Genomic DNA, 13,953 nt, shown 5'->3' on the forward strand with positions numbered 1-13,953 from the left:
GTTGTTGTGCAAGGACCTGTGTCCTGATTACTGCCATCCACAATTGTAGATTGTGTGTTATCTTCAGGTCTTATCTTCCTTAACACCATCCAATTGCAATGTTTATAATTCCACGTGAGCCCTTTTATCTTCTGCCTTGTAGGCCTCATAAAACAAAATGCAGTGGCTTGAAAAAGGAAGCTGAAGTAAATATTTGTAGTATTTCAAGGTCATTCTTATCTCCATGTTTTGCCTTATTGAGCTGCAAAACAGAATTAATGCAGAGAAAATCTGTACAGACCACAGACCATAGAGTGCCTGAGACAGCATTGTAACGGAAGAGTTCTCCTGTCGAACTCCGTCTCCTTCCCGCAGATTAATTTGTCGGGGTTAATGTGGGTTAGGCAAGTAATAGTCTTCACGCAAAATACAGCCCATTGAAAGGCTCTCTCCCTGCCTGATCAGTATGCAAAGGTGCTCAGGTCGCAGTCATCCCACAGGTGTACGACGTGAACCAACGCAAGAGGCGGATTGAGCAATCACCCAGACACACATACGCACAGTCTCTCCCTCACACACTTTATTCAGAACATGTTTTCATCATAGTCCATACACCTTCAATACTCCGATTATTTACTAGCATGAGCTGTGCGTTGCATAGCCTGCATAGCAACAATATCTCTCTGGCTTGCTAATCTATTACTGAATGGGGCTCTGGTAATTGGCGCTATATGCTTTCTATATACGTCTTGTCAGGTTGTCCCAATTGAAATTGCATCGATTTTCAGAACCAGGCCCTGAAATTCTTTTGTTTTCATTTTTGTTTCAGAATTGGAAAAATAAAGCTGCTGTGTAGAAGAGAAACTTTTTTTTTTATGCCAAAACGACCTAAACGAACAAAGTCTCTTTGTGTGACTGATTAAACAGAATAAACAACTGAACAAACAAACATAATTTCATACTGTTTTACTTTGTTTATATTTGGTGGGCCCTGCTACCTTTCTACCTTCAAACAGTGTTCTTGGGGACCTTATTTTCCTCTGAGAACAGCTTGTTTATACAGTTATGGAAAAAAAATTATATTTTTTCTCCAAACAAACATAATGCCCCTTTAAATAAATGGGACCGGCAATACTTTTTAGAATGGCAGAAGTGCAAAAACAGACAGATTTAATGTTATTTTTAGGGGATATCTTCATGCCCAGTTGAGAGGTGTCTGTACTATACAATAGTGGTGAAGGTCAAACCTGTAATTAAAGCTGGGATCCTTTTTTGGGAAACAAGTTGTAGTAAAATTACATTACTCCTCATTTTTCTCTGGGCTCACTGAAAACCTGGCTAGTCTCTCATCTGACCTGAAGGACTTAAAGGAGATCCTGGGGATTAAAGAACCAGGATGGCGAGTAATTATTTTGTTGTGGAACAGGCAGCATTGATGGCGAGACCCGAAATGAAATGGCCAGACCACCTCAGAGGGAGCCGTCGCCATAGCAACCCAGTAGGAGGAGTGGAAAAGCAGAGCGAGGGAGCCGAGAGTGACTGCCTGTCTTATCTTTCTATTCCCATATAAACACACATGATAGAAACCAGCTAATGTTTAACTGCATGTCTATGGATGGTCTGCACTACTATTTCAAGTCGAGACATGTCGTCAACCTGTTAACATAGAGTTTAAAGGCTTTAACCCAGTCCTCACCCCATCAGTGTGCCATCTCGTTATAAAATCAGTCAGTATCCCTGTTTTTCAGTGTTCAGTCTGTCAGAAAGCATTTGATGAGGCAGAAGGCAACGCGGAGAAAGGTGAGAATGAGTAGGATGTATGTAGAGGGAAAAGCTGCAGGCCTTTGGCAGCAGATCGGAGGACATGCCGATGAAAGACACACTGAGCTGTCAGGGACACACAGACAAACACACGTATATACGCACAGTGCTGACATATGCAGAGTAGGAAGGGCGGCCATCCCACACGCTTACCCTTTCGTGCTCATAAACAGACACCAGTGTGCTCTTTCCCCCTTTTGAAGATGGATAACCAAGTTGAGCTGAACATTAAACCTTCTTTAGTTTTACAGTGCCTGTCTGATCTGATGAAGCAATCCCCGGTGCCATTAAGCCGCTGTGAGTGCCAGTGTAGAAACCCGAATTGGACATTTGAGGAAAGAGCTGGGCTGGAGTGGGAAATGTTAGTGCGGTTATTAAATCGACTCCTTCTGTCACAGATGTTTTATTGAATTAGGCCCAAGACATTTTCAGAAGGTGCTGTTATTGGTTTACTTTGTAGCTCAGATCTAAAATGTGATATGTTGGGGCTGAGCAATTAATCGGAATATAATCAATATTGCAATATGGCTAAGTGCAATAGCCAGTACTGAAAACAATTGAATTGGAAGAGCAATACCTTTCCTTTTGAAATTAAAATTTGAAAGCGATTACATATTTTGAGTGTGAACATTATTCTTGTTAGAAAACAACAGATGTCCCACATAAGCTGAACATTTTGAGATGTGGTTTAACTTAGTCATTTCCTCTTCTGGAGTGAGGACACACTGACCTTGCCTGGACTCAGAGTGACCTGAAATGTGTTGCGTTCCATCTACTTTGATTTGATTGAGCAAAAGGAGGGCGAACACTTTAAAGGCCAGCCGTTCGCCTCCTCAGTCATTCATCGAAGCAGTAATGACTTTTTCAGATTTATGAGTAAAGACGGAATGCAATCAACGCGGTATGAGAAAAATAGTGTAATTAACAGTGAAATGAATTATACTAGCTGCAGTCGAGGAAAATAATAACATTAATATTAGAAGAACAAGTAATTATTCTTGTTTTGATCGAGCATGCTGCCCAGCTCTGCTTATACTACATGGACCAAGGGCAGAAAATGTTTTGATAATTAGGTTTTAAATAATTTGACTCCCTCCTGATGGCACCTGCTTTGTTCACTGCATGCTTCACTAAGAAGTAGCTTGAATGTATGGAATTGGTGTTAAGATCCCCCCTGGGGTCGTTAGCTTCTGTATACAAGGTGCAAAGCTTTTAATTACGCCCAATGAAGCATATGACATTAACAGGTGTTTTTGTAGCTGTAGGACATGCAGGAGTATTACAGTTGCTGTGAGTTTTTTATTTATTTTTTCAGATTGTTACACTTGGATGATTGTGCAGCCAACATATACGTTGCAGGGACTTCACACGGCACCTTCTTTGCTGCCTGACAGTCAGAAACATGGCCAGCTACCAAACGCCGATCGGTTCTACACTGTTATGTCTAATGGGGCGTGGCAAGGCACTGAAGTAAATAACACCTCCTGAATGCACTCCAAGCCCTTCTGGAGACGATTGTGCCAACCATGTCCCTCTGGGGATTTCTTAAGTATCTGTCAAACTATTGACTTGGTTTTGCGTGACATTCGTTAGGCTCTTTATTTACAAGTACATCTGTTAACATTTATCTGTTACACCAGGTATGTGTTTATCTGTAGTGGTTTGCAGCACTCTCCGTCTATCAGATGTAAGGAGCCGCATTGACGTCATGCTATACTTAGAATGATAGCAATCACTCATATTTTTTGAAGGAAGTGTGTGCGATTGCTATGTGATTGCTGACAAACTATGGTTTTTGATTTTTTTAAATGTTTGTTTGAGTAAGAGATGCAATAGATGTGAAAATACCTAAACGTTAGACTTGCATAAAAGAGAGCGAGTGTATAATGTATGTAAGAGTGTGTGTGTGATATGTGGGAAAACAATGTTTCCTCCTTCTCTGAAGAATGGTTGAAGTTATTTTTTGTCCTGACTGACAAGCTGCCAGTTTCGGTGCCCCAGAGTCTGTCATTTGGAAATAATTTTAGATGGGAAGATTATCAGAGGTGCGTTTGATGTCGACGGCAGTATGAGGGTCGAGTAAGTTAAACCAAGTGCATCTGTCTGCATTCTGATTTGGCAAAAGTTCTCCCTGCAGCTTAATGTTGCTGCAGTGGTGTCAGAAACTATTGCACGTATCATGCTTTGCTTAAAGACAACAAGCACTGGGCACCATCACCGAACATTAAAGCTCTAGAATGACAACAGACAGGTACAATAAATTCATTTTAAAGAAAGAACATAAGGAGTTAACAAACGGACGGCAAGGCCTGGATCAAAAACAGTGTCTCAGGTGCAGGAAACGGTTGATTGTTTCAGTTGAAATGTGCTGTAAGGCAAAATGTATCTGCTACATCCCCCAGTGTCTTGACACTGCTACCTGTCAAGATAAAGTGCTGAAACATCAGAATCTGCTCCCACTGCTGCAGCTACGCCTCTATACGAACACATAGAGAGGAGAAGTTTAATAACAAAAAGAAAAACGGTGCTGTACACTCAAACGTCAAGCTTGTTTATTTCCATCAGAACCACAGATCAGAGAGCTGATGCTCCTTGTCCTCATTTTTGTCCTCAATTATTAAAAAGATTATAAACATAGCTTTGGTCCTGTAAAAGTAAATTTGAATATTATTGATTTTCTCTTAGCAACCAGAGCATACTCTGTTTTACGTTATATTACTTGGCTAAAGTGTTTTGTCCTTATTAGCAAAATGTTAGCATGCTAATAAGACAATAAGTGAACCCGGTGATTTTTATATGTGCTATGCATCAGCATATTAAGCATGATGCTAGCTTTTTACCAGCATAGCCCTGCTCTGCCCAAGTTAAGCCTCACGGACATGCTAGCATGACTGAAGTATGTTAGTTGTGTTAACTTGAGAGTGTTAAAGCACAATAAACATATTTTTAAAAAGCCCTAATTAACTGGATATGCACACTATTAAATTGCATTTCTGTGTCAGCTGGTTGCAAATTGTCAATGTTGCACCTTTATCCTCGTGAGTGCTGTAATGCTAGCCGTCATAAACGGGAATCGGTTAATTATGCATCTCAACCTTTTTTGCCTTTATTTCCTCAAAGGTTGTGTCTGTCAGCCGCTAAGCTTTCCTTCCCAGAACACCCATCCTTCAGCCCTCCCCTTGGCTGACAGAAAGCTGCAGCCGCCGCCTCTCCTGTTTCCTCTCCGAGCCAGGGTTTACAAATTCCCTCTGATTTACAAGGTCATAAAACTCACCTCCTCCTCCGTCTCTCCTGCTTCAATCAACCTCTCCAGCTAAAGCAGTTATTTTATAACTCCCTAAGCACATGCTCCCGTACAAGGCTGCTGCAATCGATCTGCTTCCTGGTTTCATATTGCACGCGCTCTGAGATATATACATCCACGTACAATACAGATGAATACACGCACTCCTCTCGCTGAACACCACATGGGCAGTCCAAGGACATGGAGGGGAAAACTCTGGTAATATTATCACTCTGTCTTCACGCCTGTTAGTGTTACAGAGTCATAACTTCTTTCTGCTTCACTGTGTGCTGACAACTGTGGCAGGATTATGAACTGAAGTTGACACAGTATCATTATGTGAAGGAGAAGCAAAGAAAATCCACAATTCATCTAAAACTGTCATTACATTACACTTACATTCCCATTGCTCTTTGTCAGGAATTTTTAGCCTGTTTTCGATGCTGTTGGTTTATTTTAAACACTTTCCCCTGTATTCAAAGAGTGTACATTTGTGTGAGAGAGAATCCAGACATGCTCCAGAGCGCATCTGGCAACCAATGTCCTCTGACCGTAAAAGCTTTGTGGTGCAACTGCCTCGAAGGGTCATGGCAATCTATGCTGTTCTTCTGCACACACACACACACACACACACACACACACACACACACACACACACACACACACACACACACACACACACACACACGGTCACTCAAGCGGTCACAATAAACACACATCACACAGATCCATCTGCCTTTAGAGACTATAGGATGTCTTTCCTTTAGTATTGTTTTTTATCCTTCAGCTTCAAGCATTCACTGTCACATGGACATGTACCCAGAAATGTTCATTATGATTCTAATTTACAGCACATTGCTCCCTCTCATTCTGTATCAGTACAGAACCTGAACCTGAACCTTGTATCAGTATTTACAGATTCAGTTTTTACAGCTCTGCATTGAAGGAAACATAAAAAATGGTAATAATTCCATGTATTCAATAAATGTATGTATACCAGGGCTGCAGTTCATGATTATTTTCGTCACTGATTAATCTATAAAATAGTAGTCAGTAGTCAAAACATAGTGAAAAATCTCCCCACAATTTCGCAAAGGGATGTTCTACTTTCTTTTACTTTCAGAAATGACAAACAAAAACAGCAAATCTTTACATTTAAGAACCTGAAACCAGATAATCCCCAGTCCCCAATCTGAACATGCAAATTATTGCATTTTTTAGCCTCACTACAGGGAAGGTTCAAGTGTAAAAACTAGGGTTTTTTACATGCACAACCTTTGGTAGAGTTTGAAAAGTGTGTGCGTGTGTGAGTGTGTGAGAGCCTCTTCTCCAGGTACCTACCGGTAACCTTCGTTTTTAAATCCCTTCATACACGCACATAAATCCTCGCCCTGCTCTCCTGAGTGAAAAGATTACAGGATAGTGATTTCAACCTCTAATTAGGACTTCATCTCCCTCACTCACACTCAGACACACACACACACACACACACACACACACACACACACACACACACACGGGCTGCTTTAGTTACAGCAGGCTGGCTGGAGGCATCTGATAGCCAGGCCTCCAGAGACCCTGACGAGCGGCTACCTGAAATTTAAACCCGAAAAGGAAGCACTGAGGTAGACACACGTACACACACACACACACACACACACACCAATGTCCTGGAGGCAGAACACTTTCTAAGGCAGGCTTGTGTGTAGGAGTTGTGAGTAAATTTGAAACGGGTAACTTTTAACAGTAATGAGGCTTTGCTGCTTCGCGAGTGTTGAAACAATGGGTGATCAATAATATTCCAGTTTAGCTGTGTGTGTGTGTGTGTGTGTGTGTGTGTGTGTGCGCGCGCGCGCGCGCGCACACGTATATGTGTATGTGTGTGTGTGCATGTACATAACCGGTGAATGTGCCTTTGAGACATCCTGTCATTATGGAGAAAAAGGCTTTCATCTATACTGCCTCCCTGAAGTGCTCAGCTTTAAGAGTGTTGAGCTGGACTGTACACTGCTCCCTGATGACTACGTTTTAGAAAGTGCAGGACAAACTGAAAAAGACACATTTTGCACTTCAACAGAAGAAACATGGAGAATATTTTGTGTGAAAATTTGGCTGGGTTATACTGCAGTCATGTCCTCGGTTTTTGAAATCAAAGACCTGCTGTGAGAATCGCGTGGGGACAAAGGCTTTTTATTCTGTTTCCATCCAAACAGATTAACTCAACTTAGTTTTTTAAAAAGAGGCTTCTGCTGTAGAAGATGATAAAATTAAACACATTATTGGCCAGTTCAAGAAATGGTTTTGTCAAAAAAAGTCAACACTTTTGTGAGATTCCATTAAGACAATTTACCTTTTCACTTCTTGCTACGCAGTCCACTTAACCCCAGCTCACACATACACTTCTTTGATATCATTTGGAATTCTGTTTCATGACATGCTGGACTGTTTTCACAAACCTCCAAACACATGAAAGAACGCAGAGGCAAAGTGAAATCACTGCAGTAAATTCAGGCAACCTTAAAGGTGCCCTTGAAGATAAAAGCACACTTTTAAGCAAAGAAGAATTAATATTAAAAACATCCTTTTTGGGGGTGCACATAAATGGTTTAAAGGGATGAAAGGTTTGGGCCTCACACAGTCTTTGTCAGGGTGGATATACTATAATGGACTGATTATACCTGCTATGCTGAATAGGCAATGCACTGGATGTTAACATTATTCTTTTACCTTATAAAATGACATGACATGGAGTTAGAAATTCCAATAGCTAACAAGGTCACACATTTTTCTCATGGGTGATTTCCTGTGTTGAGCACAACAACTAAAACCCCAAATTCAAGAAGTACACACTTAGCATCCCCCACTATAAAGTTGGCAAATTCAGAAAAGTTGCTTTTAAAGATAGTGTCAATGTCAATGCAACAGAAACTGAGATATACTGACTTGTGGTCACAGTTGTTGTCCAGGTCCAGGTAAACGAGGTCATCTGGAAATCTTTCTGAGCAGGAAGAGGGCCAGACAAATCTGAATTAACTGCAACATGAGCTCACAGATTTAGAACTTATGCTCATTTCAAACATCAGGTGGACTGCCCCTCAAAAAATTACAATTAAATAAAATTTGTATTTAAATGTCTTTATCTGCTAGTATGACTTTTTATCTGGTCGGCTGTAAAATCTGCTGGGCAGCATTCCAGTGTGATGGGAGTAGGCTGGGTATGACTTTTGGTATAAAGGAAGCAGGTTTCATTGGCATGCTTTGAATGCTTCAGTGTCTTTTTCATCAAGGACATCCCGGATCAGGTAGACTTTAATAAACAATAGCAGGGTATTGTGCACACTGACGCTCTTCGTACAATGCTATTTTTAGCTTGGCCTTCCATTGTGGCCAGATGGTCAGTCAGGTAGCTTGAACAAAGGTTCATCAGGCCACATAACAGAGTAATGATACTGATCCCTTCTCAAAAAACAATGTAAATCAGAATGGTTCATTCAAGGAGGTTTTTCTCTGGATTAGACCAGCTTAGGTTAGATAACCTAAATCATTTTATAAACATAGTAAATATCAATTTGTGTCAGTATTTTGCAGTAAATGTGGTGTTCTTTTATCTGTTTTCCCAAGGATTATGGTTTGTGTACATCCTTGAATAATCAGTGAAAAAACTAAATGTATTGCCCTGTTTGTTCCAGGACAAAAAGAAATACCTGGACACCATCCACAGCTACATGGAGGTGCACGGCACGGTGCATGGCACCAGCACCGTGCACCTCCCCAGCTACGTCAAGAACCACGGCATCCTGAGCGGCCGAGACCTGCAGTTCCTCCTCAGAGAAACCAAGGTGAGTCCATCCAGCTGTAAATTGTCTCAGTTGAAAAAATGACCCTGCAGGGAAATAAAAGAGTGAGGGTATGGGGCTTATTAAATGACTGTGAAAGCCACATACCACCTCCTACGCTTTTCCCTCGGACATTTTTTAAATGACCGAGAAACTGTGGCCTGGCTAACCTGCAGAATATCGAGGACAGTGTGGTTTTATTAAACCATGGCCTGTTTGTGTGCGGCGAGGCTGTGAAACCTGCCCTGAATGTTCCCTTAATAGCAGTCACAGTGACACTGAGACACTTGCTTGGAAATATTTTTTTTGAATTAATTGTGCGCTTTCCTTAAAGAAATGCTCAGATCTAACTTAACTTAATTCACAAACATTCATTTTTTATTGTATTACAAAATGTGGCTAAACCCACTCAATCTAAAAGACGGCTCATGTGCACACTTTTATTTATAAACACAATTTCAGCTCTTTAATGTAAATCTTACAGTAAAAGACATTTTAGAGAGCGAAGACGTGATTCTTAAAAGAGATGTTGGATGATGAAATTAAAAAGTGTCGGTGAACAGAGGCCCTCCTAGACAAAGTGGAGTCACTTAGATCAAGGTCCTTTTCATGAGTCCGTCCTCAGTCCAGCGGTCCACAGAAGCACTTCTCCATTCACGTCATGACTTGTCCCTTCCTCTCACCACTCAACCCACTCTCAGTCACAAAGACAAGGACACAGCACAGAGTCTGCAGCCAGACTACATCAGACTGGAGTCACTGCTCTCGGCTAGACACACTTTATATGTTCACATGTTGTGATCTGATGAACACATATAGCTTTGTTTTGTGTACTGAAAGCTTCAAAGTGGAGAGCCTCTTACCTCAAATTGATTTAATACAAATTAAGAACACATAAACACATTTAGTTATCAATAATGTCTGAAACAGTTGCAGTGCCAGATTTGACACTTAACAATTCCGTACTTAATTTTACACTTTTTAAGACAAAATAAGATCTGACACAGCGAGCGAGCTTATTAAGATACTTAATCTGATAACCTTCACTTATTTAAGATGATCATGATTTTGGGCAGCTAGCTAGCCAGTTAAGCTTACATTAGCTCCATCAGTTGGTTGAAAATGCTGACCCTGTCTGTCTTTATAATGTATCACACAGTCACAGGCTTCAGTCTATCAGTCACAGTCTTAAACTACATGTTTAAGGTTTTGAATTGCTTTGTAATATTGTGCTAAATGGCTGAAGGAAAATCTAAAGAGTTAGCACATCCACGAAGAAGTAAAGTAACAGCATTGCTCTTATATTGTCCAGTGTAGAGCTAGTTGGTTCATTCTGATATTTTAAGTTTGATTAAAAAAGAATGGAAGATCAGACTGTTATTTCACCACTACCTTGTTAGCTCTATTTTCAAACAGTTTTAGTCACTTGAAAAGGCTTTTTGGATGAGGACAAACCTCTGTGTTTGGCTGACATAGGGCTCTCTTGGGTACAGTTAGCCGGGGTTCCCTAAAGTCAATTAAGAGCGAGACAGAGCTGCCAACATTAGCGAAAACTCAGATAGCATCCAAGACCTGGCTTCCACAGTGAGGAAATACTACACACTGTATGTGCTAGTTGTAAACATTAACTTTTATTAACCTGACCTGTAGCCTACACATACATTAGTTAGTTAATGGTGTGCTACTTGTCCTTTGAACTATGTTACTGCTGGATATAGTTAGCTTGTTATCCAGACATACCATCTGCTACCATTTGCAGATGTTAGAGCTGATAAACACACTGTTAAATCCATTCCTTGCATTCTTATACTCATGTGTTTTTGGTTTAGGAAAGGCTAAAAAGAAATCTCCACACCCAAACTCTTGAAATCCCTCTTATTAGAGCCTCATGCACATTATTTCCTTATGGTTGCTAAGCTATGATTGGACAATCAGGGAAGGAGTCAAGCTATCAATTAAATTACACGATCTACTTTTCTTTTACGTTCACAACACAGGGGGAAGCGGTGAATATCCACTAAATTTTATGGAGTTGCCCATCGCCATAGGGGAATGGAATTAAAATAACGTGGGCTTTAAAAACCAGACAACAATGTGTGCTGAAGGTGAAAAACAATCATTAGTGCTGGCACTGAAAGATGGAGTCTGTCTTTTTGGCTCCGGTCATCATCCTTTTCAGAAGAATAAGGTGGAAGAGAGCTTCGATTTCTTCAACCTCTGAAACCAGACGCTTTCCCATCAGCCCAGGAAGGGAGGGAGGAGAAGCAGACAGAGCGAGGAGAGAGACATCAGACAAGAGCTGGGGCAGGGATAAAAAGGGAGCGAGGGAGCAACAGATCATGATTCAGACTTTTATAGAAAAAAAAGATGGATTGAGATTTAAACCCTCTTTTGTGCTGAAAAGATTCTGAGCGCGGCTTCAGCCAAAAACGATTTTTGGCCGGTAAATCCAGCTCTGCACTGAGCACCTGAAAACCAAAAACCCAGTGATGTTGGAGGCTTTTGGAGTGAAGAGTGAAGGTGTATTCAGCAGTGGAGCCGATCATTAAAGTGTTGAAAAACAACACAAAAAAAATGCTGCCAGAGTGAGTTTTAGTTTGCTGGATTAGAGTAGCCTTGCAGGATAACTTTCACTAGAGATGCAGCACAATAGAAAAATTCCATAACTGGCACATGAAGCTGAATGAAAACCCATTTTAGCACAGTTTTCCAACTACACATTGACTGTTAACGTGCAATCAGGCCGCCTCAGCTAACCATCCTCACGAGGGTTCAACTATTGACAGAGTGTGTTGTAAAAATACTTGTGTTGATGTCTGATATTGCATTTTTTCTCTAAATATCCTAAAATAAACTCTGACGTGCTGTTCTGTGTCAGTGATCTAAGCTCTGAAGTGAGGTGAGCTTTACCGCGTCTGATTTTTCTAACTTTGCTTCGCCTCCATCTCATATGTCTAACTCTGTTTAATTGGCTCCTACTGTCTGCCTCTGGCTTGTCTTACACATGTTCCTTATTTTGCTACTCCTTCCACACACCCATCGCATTATATATTAACCATAGAACTCTATATGAAATTGGAAAGAAGTTCTGTTTTGGAGCTCATTCCACTTGTCTTGTACATCTGGTTTGTCATCACATTCCGCATAGTAGAAAACAAACACATCCCCTGGCAGGTGCTGGAATTAGAAAATGCCAATATAAAACAGCCTAATTAACTCGCTGGCTCATTAAACTCAGCGACCGCATTGTTTAATTGATGTGGCGCGGGGCTGCTGCAGCGCTACCAGAATCCAAGCACGTTGTGTGGGAGCACAACAGTGAGATGGTTCTCAGTCATGTCAGTATGGTCAGCTCTTCAACTTAAATAGTCATGTGAGTCACAGATAAAGATAGTGGAGTCATATTTATCAGCGCACATGCTCTCAATAACTTCCTGTTCCTCTCTGTGCGATACATTTGATGAAGGCCTGTCTTGTACTTTCGTGACATCTCTCTGTTACTGTCTGTCACGTGCAACTGTTCGTGTGCCTTCTCGCCGGGTGTTGTTGCATGTGGCAGTGTGTTTAGATCTGGTTATAAATGAACACAAAGGCAGGATTCTCCAAGAAATCAATAAAACAGCAGCTCTGATGTGCAGCAGCAGATCTTAGAACCAGGACGTCCTTGAACCAGAGCACACAAAACTGCTTCAATGCAAGGAAACGCTCACAGGAGACGCAGAGATCGTTCATTCATTCCCACCGTTGAGTCGTTCAGTGTGTATGTCTGTCTCCCCTTTTCACCCCCTCCCCTCATTGCCCCCTATAAATAGGAGGTGACTGTTTCTCAGCATTGAGGAGCTTTTGCATGCAGCACACTCAGAGAAAGAGATTGAACGTGCTCTGCTGCCACCTGTTGGCCGAAGTTTGTTTCTAACAACTGTCTGGTTCTGTTCACATGTAAGCGGAGTGGAGTGTGTGCTGACATGCTTCATGGTACAGCTCTGCACTGTGCGTTAAAGACACTGTGTTGACTTTCTGTTGTGTTCCTGCAATACAACTCACACAGACCGGTCATTGTTGCCCCAGTAAATGAGCCACTAGCCTTTTACCACCACCACCTCCTCCTCCACTCTCCTCCACCCTCATCTCTGTGTTTTTGGATAACTGTCTCTTTCTCATGTGGACACGCCGCTTCGGCAAATATTTGCTCTTTCCATCCAGGAGGAGTGAACTTGTTATTCGAGCCACCTCCAGCTCTCTGTAGGTACGGTGTTTACTTTAAAGTGTGTGAGTACAACTGTAGGCTGTATCTGAACACCCACAGGGGATACAGTGTGTAAACTATTGCATTCTCCACTGAACTATGAGCCCTCAGATCATCTTACACCACACCTTCACCTATTCATCCCTCTGTCAAGTACCTCAAAATGATGTTAAGTAAAGTACTTGGGTAAATAAATATCAATAAAAGCAACATAAACATATGGTGATGTTTAATACAGTTAACCTGAATCAACACACCAGTAAGTCAGTAGGTTCCCAAAGTGGGTTGTAAGATAATTAAGAGGAAAGAAAAGCAGAACGAACCAAGTACTTTATTGGCTTTCCTTATGTTTTTCCTCTTAGATTTACTGATAATTTGAGTTGTTGTATTCTAAAAAATATACAAGCAGGACCAGGATATTACTCTTAGGGTGACCACGCTCAGTCTGAGACTGAATGATAGAGCTCTGGTGGTGTATAAATATTGCTTTATATACGGTGGTGTAATTGCGAGCATCTTGAGGGTTTGTTAATAGTTTTTCCTTAATTGGCTGCTACTGTTGTGTGTTTCCATCTGCAAAATCTCCACAGAACTCCCTGTGTACCAAACTTCACGGCCTTTAGGGAGGAATAAACATTAGAGGGGTGTCTTCACATTATTCTGCTTGTTTTTCCTCCCTTGTTTCATGGAGAAAAAGTGCTGCCTTGACTGTATTTTGTGCTGATAACATGGGAGGTTTCCATCAACACGGGCCGACTGCTGCTATCAGCTAACAACAGAAACTCCTC

General features: G+C 41.3%; 1 protein-coding gene across 2 annotated transcripts in view; it reads left to right on the forward strand.

Moving 5' to 3' along the window:
* Positions 1-13,953, forward strand: part of mgat5 (alpha-1,6-mannosylglycoprotein 6-beta-N-acetylglucosaminyltransferase) — an 83,273-nt gene that overhangs the window by 62,972 nt on the left and 6,348 nt on the right. For both annotated transcript variants that reach the window (XM_037091489.1, XM_037091490.1), the window contains one exon: positions 8,773-8,922. In XM_037091489.1, the coding sequence (XP_036947384.1) occupies positions 8,773-8,922 (150 nt within the window). The remainder of the gene's footprint in view (positions 1-8,772; positions 8,923-13,953) is intronic.

Source organism: Acanthopagrus latus, chromosome 24 (genome assembly GCF_904848185.1).
Source record: "Acanthopagrus latus isolate v.2019 chromosome 24, fAcaLat1.1, whole genome shotgun sequence".
NCBI classification, from domain to species: domain Eukaryota; kingdom Metazoa; phylum Chordata; class Actinopteri; order Spariformes; family Sparidae; genus Acanthopagrus; species Acanthopagrus latus.